A 23,766-nucleotide genomic window follows, 5' to 3' on the forward strand; every position below is an offset into this window, starting at 1 on the left:
AAAGCCCAAACACACAGCAGGAGCTGCCTGCCTAGGAGCAGGTGTGTCCTCAGCAAACCAGGGAAGTAGGAAAAGACATGAAATTAAGAAACAAAAAGCAAAAGCCTTAATAAAAGAGGTCACTAACTTGGCTGTAGTGTTGCTTTATCTACATGGCCCTGAGTTTGACCAACCTGCTGGATACCACTGAGAATCACCAGTGCAGACTGCAGGGCAGCTAATACTGCCTTTACAGGGACACAGAGATTGGAAGGAAAAGTGAGGTATTAAAGCCAGGATCAGGTCTCACACCATTGTATATTTTCTATCTTTTCCTAACCACCCACTGACCTTGTGAAGTACATTAAAATAAACTCACTCACTGGGACCAAAACAACCAGGGAGAAGGCCACCATCAGGAAATTCACTGAAATTAATTTAAAATCATAGACAATACCCTTGCTATGGGACATGCTTAGTCACACTCTGCCTGGTGTTTTCCTGGTATTTTTTCATCTAGATAATGCCTTTTTTTTTTTTTCCCAGAACTGGTTGTTTCAGCCAAACCTCCTTATTTTGTGTCTACAGCTCACACCCAGAGACCTGAGCCAAACTGGATCCCTCTCATAAGAATAAAGAAAAAAGTTAAACATCTCATAAGTTACATAGAATTTTCTGGAAAAAAAATTAAAAAAGGGAAAAAAGGAAGGCCAAAACGAATCTTCTAAAGACAGCAAAGTGACTTGTGAGTGCTTAAGTGGCATTTGAGTCAGGAGTCAATAAAAAGCACCTCCAGTGACAGCAACACAACTCCTGCAGCAGCCTGAGGTGTGCCAAGGCACAGCCACATCCCTGTGGCAAAGGCTCCAGGAGAAAACACCCACAGCCATGCAGGGTGGGTGGAAAACATCCACACTCTCATAGAGGTGGCCACAGATGACTCCACTGCAGCCATGCCTGACCCAGACACTGAGTTTATCAGCTTTATCTGGCTGGAATCACCCCCACACTGTGCCAGCTGCTCCAGGATCCGGCCAGGACAGTCTGCCTGGCTCTGGAATTTTCCCCTGGCAGCCACAGGGGTTATCTGGATCCAAGACCAAATGAGCAGGCAAGGAGGAAACTGTGGCAATGCCAGCTGTGGTGCACTGAAACTGTCATGGCACTGCAAGTGGTTCAGCACCACAGGAAAAAGGGAATTCAGACTCTACCCAACACTCCCAGTGGGATGCTGCTCACCTAAAACATCAGACCCAGCAGAGAGGGCTCAGCTCTGGGAACCCAGAGCTCCTAAGGAGCAACATGTATTTCACAGCCTTGCACGGGCTGACATGAAGACATCCCAATGACTGAGTGACATCCATCCCCTTCTGCACTGCAGCTTCCAAGATGAATGAGGGGGAAGGAGGATGAGACTTCTCCCTGAACAAATTTCTGCCTCTGCCAGAGGGGAAAAAGAAGTCCAGAGTTTTCCTCCACAGAAGGGTAAATGGGGATTTTGGTGGGTATCTGGGAAGGGCTAGGAACACAGCTGTGTGAAGTCACCCCAGCTCTGACATTTACCCTGCCCCAAAAACTTTTACAAGCTGTGACTCCCCAGAATCCATGGGCTCTCACTGCCCCCTATTTCCAGCTTGCTGTCTGAAATTGTCCAAAGCTGTTTTATTATCTCCCATTATATTATCTCCCAAGTATGCCAGATTGATATAGTTGGTTTCACAACTGGCCTCAGTTTCTTCATACAGACTGAAGCATTTCCTTTGTCATATCCTACCTTGTAATTAAAAGAAACAGCCCAAAGTACAAACACACCACCCTCCTCCTTTTTCTCAGCTGTCAAGAGAGAGCTTGTCCTCAGTGGAGACCACAAATCAGAGATCACTGAGCATTTAACAGTGAAGAGGAGTTATAATTAAGTGACGAGGATGGGACATGGGTGTGCTGGGTTTAGTCCTCAGCTGATAGGTGAAGTTCATGTGCCATTCTGATGTCCCACAGCTCTGGCTGGAAAAGGGGGGTACTACACAATGTTCCCTGACAACAAGCACTCTGTAAAGTAATTTGCTTGCATCTCCCATACGGCTAAACTTATATGCCCATAATTCTTATGCCTACCATCAAAGCAAGGCCAAGACACCACTTCCCAGCTTGCTCTCTTCCCAGCAGCACAGATAACGCCACTATTTCTATTACAAGTTTGTAACTGTTTTACTAATGCCTTCACAAAAATTGCTTTTTATTAACTTGAACAGCAATGTCCATCATTCCAGCTGTTGCACTGCCAAGGAAATTAAGTCTGGGTTAAGACTGGGATCTTCTGAAAGGCATGTGAAAACACAGAGGCCTGGCAAAACAGAAAAGCAGTATCTTCTTTCCCTGTGCCTCACCCAAAACAACACACTGAGGATTACAGTTTTACACAGTTATTAATATTTGGCCATGGTCATACACTTGGAAGAAATTTGCCACTACTGCAATAAACAATCTCCCTCTTAGTAAAAAAAATAAATACACAGATACACACAGGAAGCTTGAAAGTCTACATCTCTTCTTACCCTACAATAAATGTTTTTCTTGCAAATTAAATGCAAGTGGAAATTAGAGCAATTTTCCACTTAGGATGCAGTTTCTAAGGAGATCAAAAGGCATAAATGTCCATATTTCAGAAGCATTTTTTATTAGTTTTTCAGAAGGAGCTCTGATGAAGGCCCCTGAAAACACAATGAGAAATGTATTGACTCTGAATGCCCTTACAAATCCAGTCCTTGCTAGTTCAGATGACTAAGCTGCGTTTTCTCAAGTGACTTACGTTCACCTTAAGTCTTGATAAAAATCTGTACAAATACATCAAGTACTTCTGAAAAACAGATTATGGTAAATAAATCACTTAAACGTTGCAACACTGAGAAGAGCAACATCCACATTCCTTTAAAAATCTAGGACAGGTTACAAATTTCAAAAGCTCACCATTAACTCCAGTGCAAGCTGTCCCTGCCCATAGCAGTGAGGTGGGGTGGGCTTTAAGGTCCTATCCAACTCAATCCATTCTGGGATTCTACAGATTTAAAAAACTCAACACACTGTCCAAAGTGACACGCTTCGCACGTGTTTCACTTCACTTCCTCTTTCTCCATAAATGTAGAGAGGAAAAGAGAAAAATCAAAAAGTTTTCACCATGCTCTGTCTGAATAGGGGTTTTCTGAGTTATGGAAACTCAGGTGGACAGTGTTCACTATTCAATCTACATTTTCCATGACTGCACAGCCACAGTTCAGCATCTCCTGTTTTCACACCTCAGCTCTCATTTGTTCCTCTCACACCTTTGAGCGCTTTCCTTGCCCTCAGTAAAATTTCCCTGATTATCTGCTTTGCTGCTCTCATTTGGCTGTCCCTGCAGACCAACACACCCCTTCCCACCAGGGGCAGAGCCCCAGGATCTCCAGGCACACGGTTTTTGGGCGGGTTTTGCCTGCCGCCCTTCCGGCCGTGCCCGGCCAGCCAGGGATTTGCATGGGCTCAAAATCACATTTGTCATATTCCAGAATGCTGAGTCACAGAGCGCAGCTCCACCAGGACACGGGCATTCTGTGAGCCAGGCAGGCAGGCAGACTGCACAGGTATTAAATGGGTTTACTTCCTTCATGTTAAGGACACTTGAGCTAACAAAGGAGCTGGACAAATGAAAATATTTGCTTGTTTACTTAAGTAATTGATTTTCATGGAGCCCATGCTCTTCTTTCACAGGGTATTATAGTTAAGACAAACTTCAGTGCCCACACAAAAATTTTATCTTGAAGTGTTTTTTTTCATTGTTATAATATTTATCCCCCATATCAAAGTAAATGAAGAGGTATTACACAGTTTAATTCTTTGCATTTTTTGAATAGTCAGTTCTGTCTGCACCTGCAGCAGCTTTCTAAACATCCTAATTTATACCTCAGAGTCTTTCATAAAATGAGGAAAAAAAAAGCTCAGAAAACACACACAACAGCCAGGACAAGGACTTCTGGAAAATGCAGAATCCTTCTGAGTAATTTAATGCCAAACATTATTTAAATCCAGTATTTTTGCATTAATGTGAGCCTGCTGCCCATGACTGATCAAAATTGCAATAAAAACTTTCCACGGGATTTCAGTTTTCAAGTTAAAAAAACTTCTAAGATTTCCATTCACTTTCCAAGCAATTAAAGGATCAGCTCTTGCACAAACAGTGTTGATTCTGGAATTAGCAACAGTTCAGCATTCCCAGGGAGCTATAACTACATTTACTACACACACTTTTTATTTATTATATTACATATGTAGGACAGCTCCATTTTGTTGATTATCGGTATCAAAAAGTCCTTTTATGCAAGTAAGATTTATTAAAATACATAACCGAGTGCCTCAGAAACCTCTCTCATAAAGATACAGATCATTCCAAGCAATCCATCCAGGAGAGGGCACTGATGCTGGGAGGAATTAAGCCAGCACTGTTTTAACACAGACATCACCCTGAGGTTTGTCCTCCCTCCCAGCAGCTCCCAGGACTGGGCAGGGAGTACAAGCCAGTTTGACATCTGCTGGCTGCACACTGGCGTGGAGGATGTGAGCGCATGGGGCACAAACCACAGGGCCGATAAGAGATCACTTGTAGGAAGCACAGGGAGTATTTTTAGCTGTGTAAAAGTAAAACACTGTGACAAGTGTGTGGCAGCTATCTCTGGGGACACCTCACTGTTGCTGTCAGCCCAGTGCTGTCACGAGAAGCCCCTGATAGGAACACCCACAGTGTGCCTCTGGATTTTGGCTTGGGCAGGAAATGCCATCCCAGAGTTGGCTCTGGAAACTCACTTCCAGCTGTGCTGGAAGGTTGAGAGGCTGCTGAGCCCCTGAAGGGAGTTCTGCTTCCATTTCCTTCCTCCTACTTCTACACATCCATGGGCTGAACTCACCTTGGGCCAGCTGCAACAGCACAGAATGGGATTTCTAACCCTTCCAAGGAATTCCAGAGTGGTTTGGGCTGGAAGAGACCCCAAAGCCCGTCCAGTGCCACTCCAGGCAATGGGCAGGGACACCTTCCACTAGCCCAGGCTACTCCCAGCCCTTTCCAACCTGGCCTTGGACACTTCCAGGGATCCAGGGGCAGCCACAGCTTCTCTGGGCACCCTGTGCCAGGGCCTGCCCACCCTCACAGGGAAAAGATTTCTCCCTAAGAAATTTTTGTCTGTTTTTGTATTGAACAGGTTTTTTGCTCATTCAGCAGGATCCATTGGCTCACTGCCATCCCAAGGGTGTGACAGCTGGGACAAGGATGCAGCAGGAAAACTGGAATAAAGCAGGAAGAAGGGAGCAGGGGCACAGTGTGCTGCTGAGTGGCACAGATCATCTCACTCTGAGTTTGCACAATATATTGTGAGGATTCTCTTTGAACCAACATTAGTGACATACACCAGTTTAAGATCTAAATATCCCAAAATGCCAACTTATCTCTCCATTCACATTCATACTAATGAAAAGGAAAAGAGTACAACCTCCTCCTCCTGCCCCACTCCCCCAAAAAAAAACCTGCACTGTGAAGAAGAAAAGTAGACATACCATTTCTTCAAGGAAATAGTAACAACTCTAATGTTATGTCCTTATATAGAGTAACTTCCAGCAGAGAAGTCATGATACAAGACAATGTATATATATCAGAGAAGATAGTGTGTATATAGATATATATATATATAAGATTCAGTGCTACTTACCACAATGTGTTGATAAGGATCTATGATAGACATTTTTGCCTTAGTTTATTCAAGGCAACTGCCAACTATCTATTTCAAATCCACACAGGAGAGGCTTCCCCTCTTCTCAAAGCAGAGTTCAGTATGATAGGTCCTTTAACTAATAAATAAAAAAGAAGATATCATTAAAATTAATCTGTTCCTTCTGAACTATATTTTACAGAGCAAATCAGTTACTCCTCTTTAGGAAGGTTTTCACAATTAATTTGTTTACCAAGAACCTAATTTCCCATAAACTGTGGAGATATAGGTATTTACCTGCCTGAGCTGGAGAAATTTCTCACGTTTATTTCCTCTACTTCAGGGTAAGAGCAGGAATCCAGTATCTTAAATTCCAGTCATGCCAGTGTTTTTAGCAGCTCTGCAGATAAACAAAAGAAGAGAGGAATTATATTTATTCTGTAACTATATTGTAGTATTTACGCTACCATGCATTACAGTGCTAGTTGTGACTGCAAGCTCTGTAGGAGCAGCAATACTGCCCTCTGTAAATCCAGGAAGGGAACTCCAGCTGGAGCTCTATGTAACCTCCTGGCCAACCTCCACTGACTGGACATGTTCCAGAGGCTTGGAGGGGCAAACTGCAAATCAGGACTTCATGGCTCTCCCACAGGCTCACCACAGGCCACTGCTTTCTGAGCACTCAGTGAAGATCAGGGGCCACCAGAGCCCTTCAAAGTCAGAACTGTTTTTAACCATCCAAGTACCAGAGGTTACTCTTGTCTGCATATTAAAAAAACCTAGGGAACTGCTGGACAGGATCAGTTCTCAGATCCAGCTGGACCATCATCAGACCTGAGCCATCAGCAGAAATTTCAAAGTGAAAGGAAGTGAAGCACCATTAGGGGCTTGGTCACAAGGCAATGATTCCTAATGCTCAATTCTGAAACAGCAGGATAAGCCCCAAGCAATTCTATATATCACTCCCAAACCTTTGCTCTTGAGCAACTACATGAAGGCACAACAATAAAAATCTAGTTTCATTATGATCACTAGAACATTACAATGTCCTTTCTTTAATCACTGAATCATTAAGGCTGGATAAACCCTCCAAGATCATCAAGTCCAGCCATTAATCCAGCACTGCCAGGTCCATCACTAAACCATGTCCCACTACACCATAACTCACACGTTTTCTGAATGCTTCCAGAGACAGCAATTCCATCACTTCCCTGGTTATGCCTAACCACCCTTTCCTGTCAGCCCTAACAATAGTTTGAGGCTAGGAATCACCCTGGGTTTATTTATTCATTGTTATCTGAGGGAGTGTGAATAAGAAAGACTTCAGCGTTGGAGAATCATGGTAAACGCACCCAGCTATATAATTTCTGGAGGAACTGCTGACATCTTGGAAGGCAATCCAGGAAAGGGAACAGCAGGAGCTACCCAATCACCATAACAGAGAGGAAATTTATAAAACCAGAAAATACTCATTTCCCTGAAGCGCACAGTCAACTACCACACTTGCTTTGAGAGGATACACAAAACCAAGACGAGGTTACTGCTCTGTCTGGGGAAATAAGAGAACAGGTTAGACCCAGGATGAAAAGCCTGGTTCGAGTTAACGTGCTGCATCCTAAAGGCAGAGTTCCAGCTCCCCAGATGATCCCTCAACTGGTTCAGACATGAGATCATGCTCTCTCTCTCTCCCTACAACCCCCCGCCTCATTTGTTTCGACATCTGCAGGAAGCGCATTGGTGATGCTGCAGACAACAAAACAGCTTCTTTGGCTGCGGGGCCAGCAGAGTCCCCAAGCGCCAGCTGCCCTCCATGGATGAGGCAAGGATCCTGCAGATGGACAAAAACACGACCACGTCACCAGCAACTGCATCCCAACACCCGCGCAGGGCCACGGACAGGGCTCTCAGCAGGGCCAGGCAGCAAGGAGACCTCACACACAAAGCCTGGGATCTCGGGGTCCCACAGGGCTCCAACCACCAGCACTGCAGATCCAGCCCTGCCCATGCCATGGTACTCCAAATGGCAGCTCCTGGCTGGCTGTGTTAATCAGAGTCTCTCAGGATGTGATAAACACCGGCAGGTACCCAAGCACAGGCACCAGTGCCACTTCATGCCCCAGGGCTGGCAGAGGGACAGCTATCCATGCTCTTCCCAGAGCCCATCTCAAGAGAAAGCAGATGTTTAAGTGACATGAATACTTAATCCCTTACAGTGGATTTAATTCAGATCAGGTAATTACACCACGCCCTCTGGAAGCTCGCACTGAATTACCCACGGAGTTTGGGTAAAGCAAATTGTGTGGCAGAGGAGCCAAATACAGAGCAACCAAGAAATCCTGATCCTCATCAAGAGCCGTGAAAAAAGTCTTGAAGAATGTTTACTGCAAACATCTGCAGCAAACAGAGCTGTAATCCCAAAATTATCTTGCTTAACACTTTCCCCTACATGCTGTCCATCCCACACTGCCTAATGGGAAAAACTTCATGGAATCACAGGACATCCTGAGTGGGAAGGAACCCCCAAGGATCATCCAGTCTGATTCCTGTCCCTGCCCAGACACCCCAACAATCCCACCCTGTGCATCCCTGGGAGCTTTGTCCAAACCCTCCTGGGGCTCTGGCAGCCTTGGGGCTGTGCCCATTCCCTGGGGAGCCTGGGCAGTGCCCAGCACCCTCTGGGGAAGAGCCTTTCCTGATATCCAGGAAAACCTTCCTCTGGCCCAGCTCCAGCCCTTCTCTGGGTCCTGTCCCTGGTCAGGGAGCAGAGATTGGAGGAGCTGCAGCCCCCAGTGAGCTCTGCCCTCAGCCTCCTCCTCCCCAGGCTGACCATAATAATTCAGGGCTGTATCACAAGCACACACAAAGTCCTGCACTTGAGCTGGAGTTGCTGAGCCCCACCCTTGGCAGATGCAGGGGAAGCAGTGCCTCCAAACACATCTTCAAGGACACTGTGACATTACCAACACAGGTTGTTTTGTTTCCCTGATACCTGGTGGTGTCACACCATCTGTGACTGTGCTGTTCCTGGGGCTGACAGCATTCCTTACAAAAGAAAGAGCACCTCAAGGCAGCACCACCACCATTAACTGTTTAACTGTATATTATAGGTAATCAAAGAAGAGATTAAGTTAACTGGAGAACAGAGGGTTGTGTGGAGATCTTTCAGCAGGTGAAGGGGCCTACAAGGAAGCCAGAGGGGGACTCTGCATCAGGAATTGTGACACAACAAGGGGGAATGGCTTCAAACTGACTGGGGGGAAATTTAGATTCGACATACAGAAGATATTCTTCCCTGCGAGGGTGGGCAGGCCTGGCACAGGGTGCCCAGAGAAGCTGTGGCTGCCCCTGGATCCCTGGAATTGTCCAAGGCCAGGCTGGATAGGGCTTGGAGCAACCTGGGAAAATATCCCTGCCTGTGGCAGGGGGTGGCACTGGATCCCTTCTAACCCAAATTATTCCATGACCCTCTGATTCTCACTGTTTTATTGGTCAATGCCCAAGTTTACAAATTACACAGCAAACAGGCCACAGTTTAGCCTGGCCCCGTCATGGAGAGGCAGTCTTTCCCTTTCTCCCAGTGCCATAAATCCCAGCCTTGTCATGGAGAGCCAGGATTTCCCAAAGTGCCTAAATCTCACTTACACCCAGGAGTGAACTCTACCTCTGCCAGGACAAGGGTGTTTCATCGCCAGGCACATTTTCAGACACCATCAGTACCAAGCTATTAGTGGATAGCTGGATCACTCCTTGAGTCAATAGTCTTCTGTGATCTCAGCTCATACTCACTCACTTGAGGTGACAGATTGAAGTGGATAAGGGATTATTCTCTTGGAAGACCAACTATAACACAGTAACTCGCAAAAAGAAGCTACACACGCACACACACATACACAGATAGAAATTATTACTGGAACATTTTCATTCTCAGTACATTCCTACAGATAATTCATTTGTACAGGATATGTCAAAAGATAAGAATAATGGGATTTTTCCCAAGCTGAGCACAAGCTTACTCTGGAGTTAGTCTCACCAAGTGGAAAAGTCCTGAAAATGAGTAAACACAGCATAATATAAATATCATTGCCAGAATACGTCTTCACAAGTGTAAGAAAAATCATTAGAGGGAGGTTGTTTATATCAAGCTGTCCAATTCTTCTTAAAATTCAAAGACAGGAACAACTTTAAATATAATAAGTGTGACTCACCAGCACAGTCATTAACTTTCAATCCATCAGAAGAGTAAGGGGTAGAGAATAAGCTAAGTAATGACTCAGACTTTTTGTATGAATGTCACCCTCCATTTCTATCAAATCAGATTACAGCATTTTATTTGGTTAGATTGATCCTGTGATTGTATAACAGAAATAACAAATACTCTGTTTCTACATGACTTTGTCTAGCATCCTGGAAAATCACTGTAATGTTATTTCTTAATTTAGGACTTCCCACACAAGGAGGAAGGATTACCTCTGCTCCATGTAGAGCCCCCATCACTCCACTTCCACCACAAATGGAAAAGTAGATGCTCTGCTGGCATGCCAAGTGGACCAATGGGCCAAGGCCAAAGGGATGAGGGTCAACAAGGACAAGTGCTGGGTGCTGGCCTTGGGTCACCCCAACCCCCTGCAGCTCCAGGCTGAGGGGAAGAGTGGCTGGAAAGTTGCAAGAGGCCTTCAGGGTCTTGGGGACAGAATTAAAAAATGAGCCCAGGTGTGCCCAGGTGGAGCAGAGGCCAGTGGCCCCTGGGCTGTGCCAGCCCTGGTGTGGGCACAGGCCCAGGGCAGTGGCTGTGCCCTGTGCTGGCCCTGCTGAGGAACCTCGAGTGCTGTGTCCAGTTCTGGCCCTCGTGGCCAGAGAGACCTTGAGGGGCTGGAGCGTGTCCAGGGAAGGGTCCGGAGCACCAGGAGGGGCTGAGGGAGCTGGTGGAGCAAAGGAGGCTCAGGGGGGACCTTGTGGCTCTGCACAACTCCTGACAGGAGGGGACAGCTGGGGGGGTCGGGCTCTGCTCCCAGGGACAGGGACAGGAGGAGAGGGAACGGCCTCAGGATGTGAGGTTGGACATCAGGAGGAATTCCTTCATGGAAAAGGTTGTGAGACATTGGAATGGAGTCCCCATCCCTGGAGTTGCCCAAGGAAGTGCTCTGGGCTGGTGACAAGGTGGGGATCAGTCACAGGCCTTTTCCAACCCCAGTGATTCCGTAGTTCTGTGACTGCTGTCCCCATGCTAAGGAAGTGTGGGTGGGAGGAAGGATTCTGAGCAGAGGGGCAAAAAGTTCAACCTTTGTGGCACATTTTTGAAGGACACTGTGAGGTGAAGCTTGTCAAGGAAGTTGACACAGCATAGCTAGACAGGAGATTTTAAGATCTGACTTCCTGCTCTAGGGGAGGTAATAGATGAAGAGATAGCGAATCTTTTTTTAAAGATGACTTGTCGGCCTGTTAGCAATTACTGAAAGTATAGGTGACACAGCAACAGTGGAGGGAGGGCTGTAAACACTCTAGCAGGGCTGAAACTCTGGAAAAGTCCCAACAATCACCACCAGTGTAAAGTTTCTCCTTTTCTAGTGCTGAAGGCTACTTTAGAGGTCAAAAGAGAGGAAAACAGAAGTTGCAAAATTATCAGGCCACAGATACACTCCATGACACACGATGCAAGGCTTGGTGAGTCAAGGGCATCAGACATGGTCCTTTAATAAACTTGAATTAGGCTGGATTAAAACCATCCTCCTTATCTTATATTCCGCAAGGAATGGCCTCCCCAACAGGAATATTCTAGAGGCTGGAAGCATCTCTGCCTGAATCCCCACACCTGTGTCTCACTGGCCATGGAAGTGCCCTGGATTGAAAACCAAGCCAAGTGCTGTAGTTTCCCCATAGGCAGCATCTGCAAGTCTGAGGAAGAGGCAACTGATTCAGGGCAGAATGGTTTATGTTACAATTATCCTGCTTACGCAAAGGGGACTTAACAAGAACCACTCGCTGCAACAGCCTGTGAGGTTATGAGAAAAACCCATGTCCCCATATGTGAACTCGCTGTATGGCAAACTCACAGAAGGATGTTCAAGTGGAACTGAGTAAATTCAAAGTAAGGAGTTCATTTATTCAAGGAATGAAAGAGCTCCTTGAGTTTATACCTTTAAATAACTGTTCTTCAACATCATATTTCACTTCAACTGAAATTGCAGTGGAAATAAAAAAACAGCCTTGAGAAAGAACAACAAACTCAGCTGAGAGATGCCAAGAATACTCTTTAAAAATGGCAACAATCACTATCCTTTGCTACGGAAATCAAAGCCACAAGGCAGAGTCTCAAAAGTGGTCAAAAAACCTCAGGCAGCTGACCAGTAATCCCCACTGCGTGGGTCAGGCTTATGTGGGAAGCAGCTCACTTGTTTTCCAGCAAGAAAGCCAAGAAACAAAGAGAAACATGAAAAATCTGACAGAAATTCCATTAAAAACAATTATTAGGATATAGACCTAAACCAATCAGAATGCACTACTCAAACCCACCTCTGCAGGTAATTTACTATGAGCACAGTGCAATTAGGAAAAGCAGATGGGAAAATGCCCAACATTTCTATACAGTAGGAATTTAGGACCTAGTTATTCTACAAATAAACTTTCCATCATATAATCCTGGAATGATGTGGGTTGGAAGGGACCTTAAAGCCCATCCAGTGCCACCCCTTGCCACAGGCAGGGACATCTCCCACTATCCCAGGTTGCTCCAAGCCTTGTCCAACCTGATCTTGGACACTTCCAGGAATGTTTGACAGTTATTTTTGAGGAGTATTTTCACTTTTGGAAGCCCAGCTTAAGGCTCACTTTTGAATTTCAAGATATTGGGTGCCCCAAGTATCCAGAGCCAGGCTCTCTGAAATGGAAAAACTCACTGCCAATGGCAGCTTCCAAAGTCTTGCCAAGAATGCAAACACTTATGCAAGAACTCCTAAAACTAAAGATAGACATCTCAACTGCAACACCTGACTGGGCAGAGCTTTTTGTTGACTATATTCCTTTAAAGCTCATGTGAAGGGGGAAAAGAGAGGGAAAAAAACTCCCCTGCCTGCCTTTCTTACCTGGAGTATTGGCAAAACTTTCCACTTGCTCTGCTACACTGTGGTCAAGAGCTGCTGCCTGCCAAAACCTCAGGATCCCCCTTCCAGAAGCCTCACTGGTACCGTGGCAGAACTGCTGCTGCATGATTTAGAGCTCTAGAATCAGCCTCCAAAAATCTCATTCCAAACCCATCCCTGCTCCTTGGGGACAGCACCGAGCTCGGCCAACTTCTAAGTATTTCTGAGCCAATGCCTTTTAAAGATTCTATTAAAATCATGATGGTTTGCTTCTTGCATATCTTTAACTTTTCCACACCTTCATTCCCCTTCTTTTCCTTCCCTGCTCTAAAGTAGGAATGGTTTAAAAACAGAAATTCTAGGGAAAACATTAGAATAAGCTTTTATTTAAGTATTTATTGGGTTTTGTGGGAGAATCCAATATGCAAAGGTGCCTGATGCACTCAGGCTTCAACTGAGGCAGCTGATAGTCCTTCTGCACTACAGTTATGCAGCGGTTTCACACAAACCCCCCAAAAACCAGCTAAAAATGGAACAAGCTGGTAAAATTTAACAGCTAGCTTTCTGGTCAGCAATGCACGTAAAACAAATTTAGCTGACCTTAAGGTCAATATTTTCTTTCAATATCTTTTTCAGTTCAGTTGGGGATTTCCTGGCACTTGGGCACAGGCTGTAGCCCCAGCCAGGCTGCTGGCACTGCCAGGCAGGAGGAAGGGCTGCACTCACAAGGTATGTTTTGTCATCTCCCACTCGTCATGTCTGCACAACGTGACTCAACTTTCTGGTTTTGGGCTCCTCGCTCCAAACACGAGCTCTGGTCACCATCTGCAGCCAAGGGGACAATTGTGCAGCACTTCCTTTGGTCTCTATGGTCAGCACTTAAAGCATGACAAAATTGGAGTGACTCAAGGAAATCTGTCTGGACTTTCTAGTAAAAGTAGTGATGAACAAACTTCTGACGCTGACATTTTTCAACCTCTTTAAATGCTGAGAGTAAAATTTATATGGAAATATTTCATGGCTATTGACAAGCTGGAGTCTGAGTAAGTAGCATAAATATATGTTTTACACACAGACACAAAGACAAACATAGACATGCCCAACACATATATTACATTTTTGAGAGTAGAAATTAAGTACTTCCATAACAGTGATCTTTGTCTTGTATCCAACTCTTGGCTGCTGAGCAAAGCCAGACCTGGAGCAAGCCCCACCTGGCTCCACAGAGCCAAGCAGACCTTCAGCCAGCTGTTAGACAGAATCCCAGTCTGGCCTGGGTTGGAATGGGCCTTAATGACCATCTCATTCCACCCACAGGGATGCCACTCACTATCCCTGCTTGCTTCAAGCCCCATCCACGCTGGTCTTGGGTATCTCCAGGGATGGGGCAGCCCCAACTCTCAGGAGCAAGCAGCTCCTGAGCTGCCAGCTTGTGTTTGAAGGCAACCTCATCTTGGCACAACATTTGCACAGGGGTTTGATTTTCTGCACCAGGCTTGGGTGGAGGCTCTCCTCCACCCTCCTGTCCTGCTGGAGAGGGCGAGCAGGGGCACCTTCCTGTTCAGAGACCACACTGGGAGCGGCGCCTCATGCCCCTGCCCCAGCTCCTTCCTCTTCCTGTGCCGTGGGCTCACAACTTCCCCAAGTTCTCTGGTCCTGGGCAGCTCTGCCAGCCCTGCCCTGCCCTGCCAACCAGACCCTGCTCCTGCTTTGTTCCAAGGGCTTCTGTTTCCTGCCCCACCATTCCAGATGGATTCAGAGTGCCAACAGGGAGAACACCGAGCTGTGGCACGAGCTACAAGCCACCCCTGATGATTTAGGAGGAAAGCTTTGAGTCAGGTGCCACTTCATTTTTAGATAACAATCTAACTCTTATCCACACACACACAGAGTCAAACCCTGAGAGGATGAAGGAGGACTGAAGACACTACAAACAAATTCCCAACTAAGGCTTTGGAGATGGATCAAGACTGAAAAGAATATCTTTACACAATTCTTGGAAAATTTTCTCTATAGTACACACACACAAAAAAAATTCTCTTTACTGTAATGTGATTCCACCAGTACCAGGAGGTAAATTCCATCAGTGGTTACACAAAACAGAAAAAACCCACAGAAGTAACAAAACCCATAAAAACACAGTAACTTAAACATGGATTTCAGGAGAGTGATACAATAACTCTCAATCACTAAGGAGCCGCAATGACTTCAAAAGTAAAAGGACAGTAATCAAAGGGAGGAAGAAACCCCAAATTTACATATCCCCTTGTTAAAAGAGCTTTGCAAAATCTGGGACACAAGGGGGACTTTCATGCTCCTCTCTGAGCCACAGGGGATTGGTTCGGGAAACTTAAATGAACTATGACTACTCTCTTACCAAACTACCTAAGCTTCTAATTTAACTATTTCTTAAGACACCGAGGGCTTACTCCCTTCCTTGCCAACTCAAACTCTCTCTCAGCATATGAAACACCCATGGATGTGTTGGCTCTGTGGTGAAAGGGAAATGACCGACACGTTACAGGGCAGAGTGTTCAGAGTGAAGGTGTTTGACCACTTTTCAAGAAACTTTCTATAAATAAAATGTCCATTTGTCAAAGCACAAAGTTGTCAGAAGTGAGCTACATCAGTTTAAATAAAACTCTTTGGGGGAGAGTTTAACCCCAAAATCAGCACTTAAATGAAAACAACCACTAAGCGGCCAGGAAAGGTCACTCAGCTCGGGGAGAAGACCTTGCCCTGCCCACACCATTCCTTTCAGATGGTGATTTTGAATCAGATTTGACTTAATGCCTTGGAAGAAGTTATTTAATTTCACAGAACCATAGAAGGTTTGAAGGGACCTTAAAGCCCATTCAGTGCCACCCTGTGCCATGGGCAGAAACATCTCCCACTATCCCAGGTTGCTCCAAGCCCTGTCCAACCTGGCCTTGGACACTGCCAGGGATCCAGGGGCAGCCACAGCTTCTCTGGGCACCCTGTGCCAGGGCCTGCCCACCTCAGAGGGAAGGATTTATAATATCCAATATAATTTTCTGTATTTCAAAAACACCCTTATAAAAATTTAACCTGCATTCTCCAGGCCACAGGGGAGTTGAAGAGCTCATTGAATAGCACACTGAGTCAATGAATTTGGGATTCTTGGAAAAAGGAATTTAAGTTTAAAAAGCAAAACAACACTTGGAAGCATGTCCCAGCTGACTGCAATCACTCACCAAAAGAACTTGTGTGGACATGTCCTGTTCCAAGTGGAAAATGCCAGAGAAATGCAACATGTTGGCAGGCTTTGCCATTAGCAAAGAGCTGGTTCTCATTACCATCAGCACAGGCTTCACAGCAGCTCCCTAAGAGAACCTCACAGTGCCTGGGAAAAGCAGGGACTCTGAGAATATCATCACTGAAACAAACACACACCTATAAAAACACTCTGGATTTAGGGAAAGCCAGGACCTGCCAGCACACTCTCTCAGATGCTGTACAAGCTCTGCTCCCATTTTTTAAAGTTTTTCACCAGCACTGTCCTTAAGTCACAGCTGTAGGGCTTTGGCACAGGGAAAACTACTTTTTCTTCACAATACAACAGTCTGAAATCACCAGGCTTGTGAAAATTAGAGTCCTACCTTTATCAGGAGATAAAGGGGTGTTATTAGAAATTCATTATCCATCTGCTTGCATTAAGGAGGAAAAGGATTCAGAACAGCAGCACATGAATAGTTAGTTCTGTATTTTATAGAAATTGTCTAGGACAAGAGATGGCCACTATTGCAATGTCCACTTCAACACACACCCATATTGATTAAATTAAAGAACAGATGTGCCTCAAAAGTCTTTCAAAATTCTCAATTATAGGCTTCTTTCTGTTTTGAAAAACAAAACACAAGAGGATCAACCATAAAATTTCCATTTACTCACATTCCACAACCACCTTCTCCCCAAAATCTAGTTCTATGTTGTTCCTTCCAGTAATGCCAGACCAGGCAGCAGCTGCTGGCTTTGCATAGAGCTCCAGTTTTGCATGTGAGGTCCAAAGGCACAGTTTTTGGGATGGAGCATGCAAAGTGCTGGTGTATGCCACAGCCAGAGATGCTCCCTGATCAGTGCAATCACCCACAGGTGCTGTTTGCTTTCCCCTGAGATGGGACAGAATGAAACCTCTGCTTGGGGGAATTTGTTTGTTAACATCCACTTGACAGTGCAGTAAGTCAAATGCATGAGAAACACAGTTTTAGTAATTAAATCCTATTTATAATCGCTACCCTTGAGAAATAGACATGGTAGAGGGGCAGGGAAGCACCACAAATTAAAAGTAATTTCACAACAAATGTTAAGGCTAAATCTTTCTATTTCATGGTCTGGCCAAGGCCATGGAGCAGATGGGATGAGACAGCCTGGACATGTGCATCCAAATCTTACTCCACCTATCCCAACATTCCACTTATCAGTCCTGCCCTTCATGCATGTTTAGTAAAATGCAATCCCTTGGGGGTTGGGACTGCCCCTAACTGGAAGAAATATACATTTGTACAGATCTGTGTGTGTGCATAAATAAGGACCTTTATAATCCCAGTAAATAGAAAAGGATAATTTATTACAGAAGTGCACATTCCTACCCATCTTGGCAAAGGATATGAGCACTGGTAATATTAATAGGAAAAGAAATTAGTCTTACTGATTTATGCTGAAATCATTCTAAGGAAAATACCAGATGAATATCAAAAATGAGTCAGTTCAACAGCTTTACTATCAGGTAACCACAAAAAAACACAGATGCGACTGATACATCTCAAATAGTTCAGAACTTGTGCGTGTGAAAGCTTTTGACCATTTGTTTTGTGTCTCCTTCCTAAAGCTGCATATTTAGGGAAGCTAGAAAGAAAATTATTTTTGTTTGCAGGCTTAGCTGTATTTTTAAATACTTTCAGCATCCTACGCTGAAGCAATGCTGTTAGCAGGAGAAAAAGCGGCTCTGTATTTTTCTCTACAAGCCACCAGTGCTACCACTCATCTGGAAGGAGATTAAACATCACAACTAAAGAGGGTTTGCCAGCAGAGCTGTGCAGCCTGGACAGCAGCCCAGTGCTCAGAGACAGCACAGGCCCCTCTCAGCCAGCTCCAGCACCAACCCCAGAGACTGTGCCCTTGCACAGAGCAAAAGGCGCTCCCAGAGCATCACCTCTGTGCTCTGAGAGATATCTGTTTGGAATCACTTTATCATGGAAGCACCTGCTTTTCCTCCAGGGATCGCTTTAAGAGTCTGGGACACTCCCACGCTGACTCCCACTCTGGCTGTTTGTCAGTCCAGAGCCCAAAAACATCCTTCCCCACATGTGCTGAGAGTCTTGGAATGACCAGCACGCAGCAGAAGCGTAGGCAGAGAGGGAAGTGTCGTCCCCACAACCCACTCTCTGGCAAAGGAAAACACCTGGGAGAAAAGCTGCAGTGTCTGTGTCCCCTGGCACTGCTGCCAGCTGAGACAGGACCAGCACAGGCTGAGGAAGCACCACTGCTGGCAGCCCACAATGAACCCATGAGAAAATTAGTCAAATCTGCACATCTATCAATATATGGTTGGTATTTTCCCCTCATCAAAAATATTGGCTTATTTTTTACAGAAACTGTGTCATTCTATAAAATATCACAGAAGCCCAGAGTGATTTGGGTTGGAATGGACATCAAAGCCCATCCAGTGCCACCCCTGCCATGGGCAGAGACACCTTCTACCAGCCCAGGCTGCTCCAAGCCCCATCCAACCTGGCCTTGGACACCTCCACAATATGTTCAAATGGGAGAACTAATAGATATTTCTAAAAAAAGTCCATGGAGTCTCACTTGCCATATCACCACAATATTTTTCATTAAAAAAAAATTAGAGTAAAGTTTAAATGTTCACTAGATCCTTTTGTTTTCCCCATAATCTATTAAAAAATATTGGAAGCTTTTGGTGTTTAGTTTGGTCCTGCTTTGGGGACCACTTTCCCCTGTCCTAGAGCCCACCTCCCATCCCTGCCTCATGGACTGAGTAACTCTGCTCCAGACGTTGACACACAGGCTACTGGAAATTGGTACAGTCAGGAAATTTGGGTCATCTCTCTGAGGTAAACAGTAAATGAAAATCCTCAGGAAAGTCTGAATACCAAGGTGATGAGGGGCTGCTTTTTTTCTTATTTTTAAAAAAGGAAGAATTCTTTTGAAAGTATTCTGTTACTACATCACGTTATTATAACCTAGGGCAGCAATGAGGTCATTTCCATTACCAAAGCAGGTTCTGGGATTTGTTTTTCAGACTACTGAGAAAGACACAGTTATATCAGTGCCACTGCAAACCCAGACAAGAGTTCATCACCTCACAGCAAGATCCTGCTGCCCCTGCCCACCAAATCAAAGACAAATTCTTCCACAAATTATGTGCAGCTTCTCCTTGGAAAGAGACAAATGAAATAAAACCAGACCAGGGCAGATTCAGTTTAAAAGTGTGTTCCATGAGTGGCCCCCAGGCTTTAACTGGAAGCTGAATCCTTAGCTGAACCAGAGCTGTAGGGAAGGACCTGCTTTTATAGTTTAAATCATGTCCAGACTGTAAGGCACCAATATTTTTGACACCAACTTGCCCATCAATGTCAACTAAACAATTAGTTAAGAATTCAGTTTTGCTCCCTCAAGACCACTCCCCGTCCTCAGATATGGAGGATACGTGCCCTGAAGGATAGGGAGACTCTGCTCCACAGCAGTGTTATGTGTCAGGTAAAAAATAAATTGGAATGTAATCTCTCAACTCCATATTCACACAGGCCATACCATACTGTAAAGCTTTTACCTCCTGGGCTAGAAATTTTCCAGGGACAACAAAGTATTTTCTTATACTTTGTAGTCACTTTTAATACACTTGAACTTCTGGATACAAGGGAGACACCTCCTTCTCTGGATACTATTTGTTGCTCTCCCTGGTATTTTCCAAGCCATTCAATTAACTTCATGTGATTTGAATTCTCAGTTCCCAAATCTCCAGTTCCACTGCCAAGGCTGTCCCGTTCCAACCTCCATGGAAGTCACCGAGGTTGCCACATCCCTGGATATTGCACATCAATTCAAACACCCCAATGGAGCCATTCCCATTATTCCTGCAGCAATGTGCACCCAGAAGGCCATTTCTGCGTTGCACTTGTGTCAGCCCTTGGCATTGTCAGAAGAATTGAGGTTATCCAAAGTGTCACTGAAGTTTGCTCAATGGCTTTGCAGGAATACTTCTGAGGGAAACACTCAGTGCTCACCCCATGCTCGTGATTTTTCCCCTTTGTAGGATGAAAATTCACAAACTGAAGGGAAAAACTAGGGAAAAACCTGAAATACTTCCCATACTAGCTGGTTTAGGCCAACTGGCAGAAGTAACCTATTCAAAGTGCTGTGAAAATTATAATCATGATAACAATGTTCAATAGAACATATTCAAGTTAAATATGCAACCCTAGTGATGCACTAGCATTGGAGAACTTTTTTTTTTTTTGGCTTTTTTTCTAATTTTTTAAAGAAAAACAAGTCATAAACAGCACTTGGTGCCAAGAGTCAAACTGGTGTTTTTCCAGTGCAGACCGGCCATGCAGGAGAGATTAATTTATGTGATTCAAGCATAAATCAATATTTGCATTTCTCTTTTGTTATGGATCCCTGCCATAGGAGAACACGAGAGTGCAGAAAGGTGGACAGGGCCAACGTGAAGGTTTGGAGAGATGACAGTGCTAGAAGAGCATTTATCTCTACACCATATATTGAAAACCTCTCACTAATGAAAATAACCACATCAGTTTTAGATTCATGCTTTCTGTCTGGAATCCTCAGCAGGCTGAACAGCTCTGGGTAACCACAAAGCAGCTGATCCCCTGCATCAACAGCTTCACGTGCATCTCACCCTACTGAGCTGCAGAACAGCATCTTCTGCCAGGTACATCCACTGCAGTTACAGGTGCTACCCACAGCACTGCTCCTCCCTTGGGGCTGGAGCTGGAACCAGAGTCTGCATCCCGTCATCCACATGGGAAATTCCGCACTCAGCAGTTCAGGCTGCCGAAGGGATTTTCCCCAAAGTGAAGGCACAAGGTCGAGCTCTGGGCAGGGGTCAGGCAGCCCCAGCAGCTCCCGCTCACCAGGGAGGGGACAAAGCCCATGCAAAGCTGGGGGAGCACAGAACTGATCCCACCGCTGGGGCAGCAGCGCTGCACAGGTGCAGCAGGGCTGGGCACAGCAAATACCCTGCACGTGTGAGTGTGGGAATCCCAAAGAGGCACAGGGAACCCCATGGAACCGGGCTTGGAGCAGCCTGGGGTAGTGCAAGGTGTCCCTGCGCAGGGCAGTGGGTGGGACTGGATGGGCTTTAGGGTCTTTGCCAACCCAAACCATTCCGTGACTTTGGTCCGTGACCACACCAATGTAAGTGAACAGAAACCTGCTAAAGGCCGTGAGCAGGAACTCTTACAGACATTCGTCTCGCATCGGACCCAAGAGAAAAGCTGCTCTCGCAGACACTTTGCGAAATGTTCCCTCTGCAGCCGCCCCGCCGCACTTCCCCACAGCTCGCACGGCCGAGTGCTTCACCGCCTGCCAGTGTCCGTGCCAGCCGGGAACAGGGGCCGGGCACGCTCCCCCGCCCCGGCCGGGATGGAGCTGCGGACCCGTGCAGGGACCCCGCGGTCCCGCTCCCGCCCCGCTCCCCCGCGCTGCCGCCTCCGTACCTCTCGGAGCCCCCTCCGCGGAGCAGAGCAGAGCGGGCCGGGGCTGTCCGCGCAGGGACTGCTCCCCGCGGGGGCTCCGCCAGCCCCGTCCCGTCCCGCCGCGGGGGCGGCTCCGCTCCCGCCCGCCCTGCGACCGCCGGAGCCGCGGTGAGCCCCGCTCCCACCCCGCGCTTACGGCTGCCGGGCTCCGCCGGGCGCGTCCCGCTCCGCTCCGCTCCCGCCGCGGGCCACTCCGCGCTCCGGGCGGGGAGGGGCCCGCGCCGCCACCGCCTCTTAAGGAGGATCCAGGCGGCGGCCGGGGCCGTGGGGACAGAGCTGAGAGGGGGACAGGGGCTGTGCGGGGACAAGGGGTGAGAGGGGACAGCGGCGGGGCTGCGGCGGCTCCGTCACTCCGGGCGCTGCGGTGCCCGGGCCGAGGGGACGGAGGAGCCCCGAGCGCTGCCGTGGGGAGCGCTTGGCCGGAGCCGGAGCGAGCGACTAATGTGGTAGAAAACAGTAATCAGATAAATGGAATATGCATTAAAATATCCCTTGCGTTAAAAAGCCCTTGCTGTCGCGGCAGCGATGGATGTTACTGTGGGAATGTGCTTCTCTCAAGGTGTTTGATTCAGTAGATGTGTCCACACAACACTTTCATGCTCTTCAAGTACCTCGTGAATGTTTGCACGTGTAACACTTTCACTTACAGACTCTTGGTTTTGAAAGGATGGGTGTTGAAACAGCGGTGACTGTGCCCTGTGAACCTCGGCCAGGTCCACCAAGGTGTGGCTTGACCACTCAGTCCCCTTTGCTCCACTTTACACTTCCATTCAAAAAGTGGAATTTTAAGTCATTATTAATTCTATCACTTTCACCCTTTGTGATGATTACCTTAGAATTCCCTTCCATTCATTCACTCACATTTTTTCTGTTTTGCTTTAGCAGATTTTAAGTTGAAGTGTTTTCAAATATACCGAAATTGGTAAATTTCTTTCTAAATGGTATTGTATTATTTGCTGCATTGTTTCCTGCTAAACAGGGAGTGGCCTTAAGCTGAAGGAGGGCAGGTTTAGATTAAGAAAGAATTGTTCCCTGTGAGGGTGGGAAGGTCCTGGCACAGGGTGCCCAGAGGAGCTGTGGCTGCCCCTGGATCCCTGGAAGTGTCCAAAGCTAGGCTGGATGGGGCTTGGAGCCACCTGGGATAGTGGAAGGTGCCCCTGCCCATGGTAGTCCATGGGACTGGATGTGCTTTTGGGTCCCTTCCAACCCAAACTATTCCAGAGTCTATGATCCTTTGATTAACGTCCAAACAAGTATTTCCTACCTGGGCTTTTGGAGCTCACAGTGAGTCAGTGGGAGAGTCTGACAGGCTCAAACCTCAGCTGCTGCTCACCCATAACCTGCACTCTTAACGTGACAGCTCCCAAAGATGCCAATTCTTCTCCAGACATGAAAAGATGAGACTGAGTTCTACTTCAATGTTGACGTCAAAGACCCATTTTTACACTGGGGCTTTGCACAAATTCAGTGCCTAAATTGGAACTCAATTCTTTGAAAAACGTGGTCTTAAAAAAGCAAAGATAAAGGGGAGAAGAAAAGGCTGAAATGACTCAGCTGAGACCTCCTCAAAGCACAGCAAACCGAAGGATGCCGGTGAGGGGCACGTAGGTGGCATTCACATTGTATTAACAAAGCCGAGTGTCTGGCAAAGCTGTAGCCACAATTAGAGGGCAGCAAGCCACTCCTCGGCACAGAGCAAGCCAGAATTCTCATTTTCTCCATTATCTTACAGGTCCCCTGCTGTGATGCACTGAGGGGCTGAGCTGCCCTAGCCACCACTGATGATCTGGTGGTCTGTCTCATTGGTGAGGGTAGGGACACAGGGTAGGGAAGAGCTGCCCTCTGTAAATACTGTCACAAAGAAGGGCAAGTGTATGTTTAGAAAGCCAGCCTAGGACTGCCAGCTCAGAAAGCGCCTGTTTGATGTGGCAGCCTCCTCCTCCACATCCTCTATGTGCCATTTGAGGGAACATTGACCAGAAAAATGCAGAGAATCCACGGTGGTGCCATTATTTGGGTCCTTTTGTCTTCCACGTCAACCACTGTCTGCAGACCCCCTCACCTTGTCTCTTGGTAGGAAAGGACTCTGAAATGTGTCAGACAAGCTCAGTGCTGATCTGGAGTCATGCAGAGATGACAAAAACATGAATAAAATTGTTCTCATTGAGTAGTTACCCTTTCCCCTTTGACAGCAAGTCTGGGAGTTTGACCCCATCATCT

At 46.4% G+C, this 23,766-nt stretch overlaps 1 protein-coding gene across 1 annotated transcript in view; it reads right to left on the reverse strand.

Annotated features, from left to right (window-relative positions):
• Positions 1-21,744, reverse strand: part of PLA2G4A (phospholipase A2 group IVA) — a 67,295-nt gene extending 45,551 nt beyond the window's left edge. The window contains exons 1-3 of the mRNA XM_054286198.1: positions 21,683-21,744; positions 6,006-6,108; positions 5,709-5,847 (exon numbers count right to left, since the gene is read on the reverse strand). Coding sequence (XP_054142173.1) covers positions 5,709-5,741 — 33 coding nt within the window. The 5' untranslated portion in view covers positions 5,742-5,847; positions 6,006-6,108; positions 21,683-21,744. The remainder of the gene's footprint in view (positions 1-5,708; positions 5,848-6,005; positions 6,109-21,682) is intronic.
• Positions 21,745-23,766: the final 2,022 nt, after the last annotated feature.

The sequence above is a fragment of the Melozone crissalis genome, unplaced genomic scaffold (assembly GCF_028551555.1).
Source record: "Melozone crissalis strain CALT ecotype California unplaced genomic scaffold, PUWL_Pcris_2 ptg000045l_1, whole genome shotgun sequence".
Lineage (NCBI taxonomy): Eukaryota > Metazoa > Chordata > Aves > Passeriformes > Passerellidae > Melozone > Melozone crissalis.